The 7,431-nt window shown below is 36.1% G+C and overlaps 2 protein-coding genes across 2 annotated transcripts; one reads left to right on the top strand and one right to left on the bottom strand.

Annotated features, from left to right (window-relative positions):
- The first annotated feature begins 430 nt into the window (after nt 1-430).
- LOC108579619 (aminomethyltransferase, mitochondrial) lies at nt 431-3,051 on the top strand. Its single transcript, XM_017943200.1, has 5 exons — nt 431-681; nt 1,487-1,827; nt 2,030-2,349; nt 2,412-2,494; nt 2,714-3,051. The coding sequence occupies exons 1-5, from the start codon at nt 435-437 to the stop codon at nt 3,049-3,051; spliced, it is 1,329 nt and encodes a 442-aa protein (XP_017798689.1). The 5' UTR covers nt 431-434.
- A 3,151-nt stretch (nt 3,052-6,202) lies between these two features.
- Nucleotides 6,203-7,231, bottom strand: LOC108579667 (DET1- and DDB1-associated protein 1). Its single transcript, XM_017943254.1, is given in 4 exon segments — nt 6,203-6,409; nt 6,411-6,463; nt 6,541-6,679; nt 7,121-7,231. Coding segments are annotated over 4 exon segments (336 nt in total). The 5' UTR covers nt 7,142-7,231; the 3' UTR covers nt 6,203-6,286.
- Nucleotides 7,232-7,431: the final 200 nt, after the last annotated feature.

Genomic DNA, 7,431 nt, shown 5'->3' with positions numbered 1-7,431 from the left:
GAGAACGTAAGTGTCTTCTCGTTCCACGATTTTTTTTTCTTTGGTAAGACCATTGCTCTTGGATTTTCATTCGATGATCTTTCGATTTCGGCGCGAACTTTCCAGGTTGACACTACGGGTCCGCGAGAAAAAAGGGAGAAATCCGTTTCACACACTGCGACACACTGCACAAAATAGAACCGCGTTGTTTATCGAATCGCCAGAAAGATAAAGGCTCCGAAGTAACAACGGACACACTCTGAATCACGCGGTATCGAATGAAAACGGGTAAAATGGTATTTGCGTCACAAAAGCAGCGACCGATTTTCGATACTGAATCCGAGTCTGAAAGATGCCGCATGTCAACGGGGTCATCGTGAAGAGGGACTTGACCATGGTTCAGCCGGCATTCTTCGCTCTCTCAGTGTAGAAGGAATCGGTACGGGGGAAGCACGATGTTTCGTTTCGGTATCCGCAGAAGATTCGCCTGTTTGGAGAAATGTGGTGAATCGTTGGGTAACATTCGCGAATCGTCCGGTATATTTCACGTGAACTCGAAACACGTTCTACCAAAGTCACGCTCAAGATGTTTGATCGATTCTGTAACACGGTCAAAGAGAAGCGAAGGCCGACGTTCATCGTCGACGACGGCGACGCAGCCAAGGAAAACCTGCCTGTACGATCTTCACGAGGAAAATCGAGGTAAATTTTTCAAGAAAATAGTTACGATTCTTTTTTTTTTTATTATTTTTGAAGTGGCTAAATAAAGTAGGAATTGCGAGAGTGTATAGAATTGTAGCTACAACTCCTATGCTCTGCCACCAGAGGGACGGAGTGACTGTGTATTCTCGCTAGTGCTCGCTAAAGGGTCACGTTTGTATATATAGAACTTCTGAAATTAGTCTTACTGTCTTCACGAGTCTCCTAGAAAGTCTTACCGACAAGACCTCTAGAATGGACGACGAAATGCTTTTCTCACAACCTTTCCTTTCTCGTCTATACTCTCGTTTATCAGTTTCTTCCAATCCCTTCAAAATGTCTGCGAGTGTTTAAGTGTATGTCTGTCAGTAATGAACAAAAAGAGAGATGCGTCTTGAAGTTTATAGAGCGAATAGAGGTGTGTGAGAATGAAGTGATAGGTTTGAAAACAGAAGTTCTTTAAATACCTGAGAGAATATTGTGTGGACAGAGAGAGAAGATGCACGATCAGACAAAGATTTTTCTGGGCGTAACTGAATGTCTTTCCAAAGAGAAAATTAGACGTGTGAGGATAAATGAAGGTGTGATGATAAACACAGTTGAAAGCTGCGTAGCGTGGACGTGATTAAATATCGATTAAAAATGCCTATACTTACAGTGAAAGGAATAGAGTATTAGGAAAAGAGAAAATTTGAGGTGTGAGGATAAACATAGTTGAGAGTCGAGAATGAGAAGTGTGAGTATTGTGAGAGAAATGGAGAGATTTCAACCGAATGAAATCCTTACAGAATCAATATCATTCTTTCAGGGAAAATTGTGAATTTTTCCGGCTGGTTGCTGCCAGTACAATACCAAGAGGCGATTGCTGCATCTCATCAACACACAAGAACCTTCGCATCCCTCTTCGATGTTGGCCACATGATGCAGACGTACGTTTCTGGAAGAGACTCGACCGATTTTCTCGAATCTCTGACCACCGGTGATCTTAGAAATTTGAACAAGGGTTCTGCTGCTCTGACGGTGTTCACAAACGAGAACGGAGGTATTCTCGACGATCTGATAATCACAAAAGTCGACGAGGATAAATATTTCGTGGTGTCTAACGCTGGAAGAAGAGACGAGGACACTCGGTTGCTTCGTCGACAACAGGTAAATATTAAAAGATTGATATTTCGTAGAAATTAAAATCTGTGTTCGCTAGCATTTTAAATTTCCAGATCATTTTTCATAAAAATCAGAATCTGTGTCTCTGATTTTTAATTTTAGGATATTTTTCCCATAGAATACACAATTTTCATAGAAACTTTTCATAATAATCAGAATCTGTGCTCGTTATAATTCTGAATTTCAGGATAACTTCAAATCCCAGGGAAAATCGGTGAACTTGGAGAGCCTAGATCCTCTGGAGCAGTCTCTGGTCGCCTTACAAGGACCGAAAGCAGCGTCTGTTCTTCAGTCGATAGTTAAGATCGACTTGAAGAACCTCAAGTTCATGAACAGCGTGGAAACTGAAGTATTAGAAACTGAAATCAGAGTGTCTCGTTGTGGATACACAGGAGAGGATGGTTTCGAGATCTCGATGCCAGAAAGAATTGCACGTAACGTGGTAGATATGATACTGAACACACCTGATACGAAATTAGCAGGTTTAGGTGCCAGGGATAGTTTAAGGTAACTTTTCCAAACATCGCACGATTCGTCTGAAATGAACGTTTCATTTGTAATTCTCTTAGGCTAGAAGCTGGTCTCTGCCTCTATGGACAAGACATAGACGACGTAACTACTCCAGTTGAAGCTGGACTTACTTGGCTAGTAGGTAAGTTAAGAAAAAGAAAAGAAAAATGCGCATAAAATATTATTAATAAATTTTCAATTATTTATTCGTTTATTCCAACGGGTGTGCACCTATTTGTACAGAAAATAACGTAGGGCAGAGAAAATATCGATGGTTACAGAAAGGAGAAAAATAAAAATGTAATTAACACGTTCAGGATGACAGCGAAATTCACAGAAAGTTTTTTGTTTTTAAACTTAGCTAAAAGAAGAAGAGCAGAAAGAAATTTTCCAGGTAGTCAAAGAATAGTTTCACAGATCAAAACCGGGCCAGGTATGAAACGAATAGGATTGTCAATCGCACACGGTCCGCCAGCTAGAGAAGGTGCGTGCATATTAACTCCAGAGGGTGAACGCGTCGGTAAAGTGACTTCCGGTGGACCGAGTCCAACCCTCGGTCGATCAATCGCTATGGGATACGTACCGGCTGAGCTGGCTCAGTGTGGCGGTGGAATTTTGGTCGAAGTTCGTGGAAAAACGTACAAAGCGACTGTGACGAAAATGCCGTTTGTGAAAACGAGCTATTACACTGCGAAGTGAACGACGCACGTACACTCCGTTCGTCGATTCCTTTGTTCCCTTGTTATACCGACCGAGTTCGTCGGTAGAACAGAACACGCGTAGATTTATCCTGAACGACGTTATTTTTTCTTTTTTCATCGAAATATTGTCTTCGTGAATTTGTTGTTATTCGCGAGGATGATTGAAATTGTTCTGAAAACGTAAAATACGGTTAACAAGCGATCGTTGGGGGTAATACTAGTTTCTGTATTATTCAGTACCCCGAATGTAGGTGATAGAAATTTTTTTGCGAATTAGAGGAGATAAGGGATAGTGGGAGACAAGGGTAACGTTAAAGAAACGAGTTAGACAAGGAAAGATATAGGTTTTAGAGAAGGATAGATATAGTTAAGACAGAAATTGACACACTATCGCCATCTCGTGTTCGGGCGCGCGAACTACCGACTGTTTACTAGTGTTAGACAAGGAAAGAAATAACGACAAACTAGAATGGCTAATAGCTAGGAGATACACAAAGATAGAAACTGCAAAAAACAAGGATAGCACTAAATAAATGAGTTAGACAAGGAAAGGAACAGTGGGAGACAAGGATAACGCTAAAGAAACGAGTTAAACAAGGAAAGGAACAGTGAGGGACAAGGACAGGAATAGTTAGTACAGAAATTGACAAAGTAGCGCCATCTCGCGGTTGGTGGCGCGAACTACGATTTTTCAATAAGAAAACAGAATATACACAGAGGTATTAGACAAGGAACGCACTAGTGTGCGACAAGGATAGAGAGAGAACGTTTCCTATTGGCTAACGGGCCGGTAGACTCGTTCTTCCAGGGCCTCAATCAAGTCGGCCGGTGAAAAATAATTAATAACTCATTATTTACGATGATTCTGTGAACTTTTAGAATTGAAGAATGAAGAGTGAACATTCAGCAACTTTCACATATACTTTTTAGTTCTCTAGATCCTCTCAATAATTAGTTATTAATAATTTTAGTACGTGATGTCGAGAGCGATACCGTATACCGTCAACTATCTTTACGGTTTTTCAATAATTTCATAGATATACTTTTTAGTTCTCTAGACCCTCTCAATAATTAGTTATTAATAATTTTAGTACGTGATGTCGGGAGCGATACCGCATACCGTCAACTATCTTTACGGTTTTTCAATAATTTCATATCTTTCTACTAAATTCCCGTGCAATTAAGTATACGAATCTGAAAGGCAATTCCTTTTGCTATATTCCCATATAATTTTTATTCACATATTCCGTTTAGTTTAGGAGTTATTAAATATTATTTGAGAGTGTTCGCTATACATCGTACTCGTGCATAGTCAACTGTTCTGAACAATTGTTAATATCTAATAAACCACACCACGTACGTACAGCAAACTACTTACAGAATATAAAGAAAAGTCCATTCTACATTCTACATGCTTAAAAGTCCATAATTTGTTACGCATTTCGATTGAAATAACGAAAATGTGTAACGCTTGAATACGACTCCTGTAATACTTACCCAAAGAATATTTAATAACTAGCAAACCAGAAAGAAGATATTAATAGAAATTATAGAAGAATGTAGCTAAAGGAATTATCTTTCGGACTCATATAATTACTTGTACGAGAATTTAGTAGAAAGCTATGAAATTATCGAAAAACCGTAAAGATGCTTGATGGTATACGGTATCGCTCCCGACATCCCGTACTAAAATTGTTAATTACTAATTATTGAAGGGGTCTAGCGCACTAAAAAGTATATGTGAAAGTTGCTGAAGGTCCACTCTTCATTCCTCAATCCTAAAAGTTCACGAAATCGTCCTAATTATTGAGTTATTAATCATTTTTCCCTGACCGACTTGATGTAGTTAGTGATTGGTGGAGCTTAGGTGCCCACCAGCCAATGGGAAACGTTTTCTCTCTGTCCTTGTCGCACACTAGTGCGTTCCTTGTCTAATACCTCTGTTTATATCCTGTTTTCCTATTAAAAAATCGTAGTTCGAGTCACCAAACGCTAGATGGTGCCAGTTTCGCCCGCCATTTTTGTTTCTATCCTTGTCCATCCCTATTACTCTCCTTGTCTAACTCGTTTCTCTATTGGTATCCTTGTCTACCCCTATTCCTTTCCTTGTCTATCTCGTTTCTACGTTGCTATCCTTGCATTTCGTAATTGATTTCTTCAGTCCCTTACTTTTAATTGTGAATGCAGCTTTTATCGGCGAATAAAACGTTGGTTTCAAGTGTGTCACGCATGTTAATAGATTTAAGCAGATTATTGGATAAAGGTCTTTTGTGTTAAAAACAAACTAAATAAATAAATAAAGATACCATTTTCTTTTCCATTAAGTTTTTATTTTGTTTTACTTTATTTTTAGTTTAGAAATTAAAATACTATTATCAAAAATATGAATTAATTCTTTGGGGTAGCATTAATATTTGTTTTCGTCAAATAGATTATTGATAACATGTGTTCACGAACGTTAATGTATACGTAAGTGTTATCAATGCCTTTATTTGACTAAACTTTTCTCTACATTTTGATCATGCTACAACACAAGAATTAACTAATTAAATCGAATTTCTTAAAATAATAAAACATATTGCATATAATTGTTTTTTGTAAATTAGACATATATTAAAAACTTATTACTAGGTTTGCAATACAGATCTGAACTGTGCATTGTAAAATCAATTTACAAAATTATTTTACGATAAATGCTTTGACATATATCTTAAACTAAAACATCAGCATTTGTTTAGAGAATTATAATGCACGTATGTTCCTTCAATTACATCCTTACTTTTTATCAGTAACCATACAGTAATAACAAAATAATCGCAAATGAAATAACGATGAACACGTTCACTTATACATATTGTGCAATATAGAGCAATATATTATTTGATGTGCTAGATACGTTCTTCAAATGAATTTCGATCATACATACAGTACAAAAAGGCGCGCATAAAATTAACGCAATACTCATTCTTGTTTTTATTACAATCACTTTACATATCTAAAGAAATACTATTTAAAAACGTTCTTTTTATACTTTTTAAAATGAATGTTCCATAAAACATATAACCAAAATTATGCGATTAAAATCGAAAAGTAACGTTTCGAAATCATTTTTCTAAGGTGTAGATATGTTTGTAATTAAGAATCGCGTATTTTAGTAGACAATGGAAATTAGTTTAGTAGATAATGGAAATGTAGTTTAGTAGATAATGGAAATTATAACTGTGAAGTGTATTTTAAATGGTGTTGTTCAAATCAAGACGTGGCCTTTTGCTGTGTACTGTAGCAGCATCATCTTCAGAATCACCATTAGCAGATAAAAAATCTCGTTTTCTATCAGCATGCTGGAAATCATGATTACCATTGCTGATGCAGGTACCTTAACAATATGGTTGTTTTCTCTGTGACTATAACTGACCAAATAATTACATGCAAAATTGTTAATCTTTATATAATTATTGTACAAACACAAAATCAGATTATAACTTACTTTGCTCAGAAGGATAATCTTTTGTGGGAAGATAAACTGAAGGCTTTTTAACACAAGTCCTGTTACCACTATCCGTATGGAAGTTAGCAAAATTATTTTCATTGTGTGAAGGCAAACCTTTTAAGAATTCAGCTACAAACTACAAAATAAAATCAAATAGATCACAATTACATTACAAAAGCTCAAATACAACAGCTATATTTACAAAAATATGAACACTGATAAATTTCAAGTTAAATTTGAGAATTTACAACCTAATCAATTTAAAATCATTATTTTCTCAACAAAGTGATGTAAATTCAAAGAAATATCTACAATTTACACACATTTCTTATTATCTATTATTTATGTCCCAAAAACGAAACATCGAAAGATCATTTCGCTTGTCGAAAAATGAAATAATTGTTTCAAGGGCAAACGAAAAATAATTTCTTTTTGTAATTGGAAAACTATTTAAGGTATTTGAAGGATGATTATTTTCTTTCGTAACATTTCAATATAAGTTGTATATAACCTAAAATATAAATAATCCGTCATGAAAAATAATTATTGTATAATACGAATAAGAAATACGTCTCACCATTTTGTAGGAGTCTGACATATCCCGGTAAAAAGCAACCGAAATATTTTTATTTGTCGGCAGAGAGATCAATGTTTAGAAGTTTCTAATTGATATGATATCAGCTGCGGTCGTTCCTCCAAATAACCACAGAATCCGAACAGTCTAGATCCTATTCCACTTGCTAGTTAATGACACAAGATATATGTAGTTGAAAATTGTTTTTCAAATTAAGGCGGCAAAGTAGAAAATTCTCGATTGTATAATATGTTGCGAACGAACATTTCAAAAATACAAATTAACTTTCTACACCAGAAAGATCATCCACAATT

Source organism: Habropoda laboriosa, unplaced genomic scaffold (assembly GCF_001263275.1).
Source record: "Habropoda laboriosa isolate 0110345459 unplaced genomic scaffold, ASM126327v1 scaffold33, whole genome shotgun sequence".
Lineage (NCBI taxonomy): Eukaryota > Metazoa > Arthropoda > Insecta > Hymenoptera > Apidae > Habropoda > Habropoda laboriosa.
Note: the sequence above shows the minus strand (reverse complement) of the source record. Positions and strands in the feature narration are given on the sequence as shown.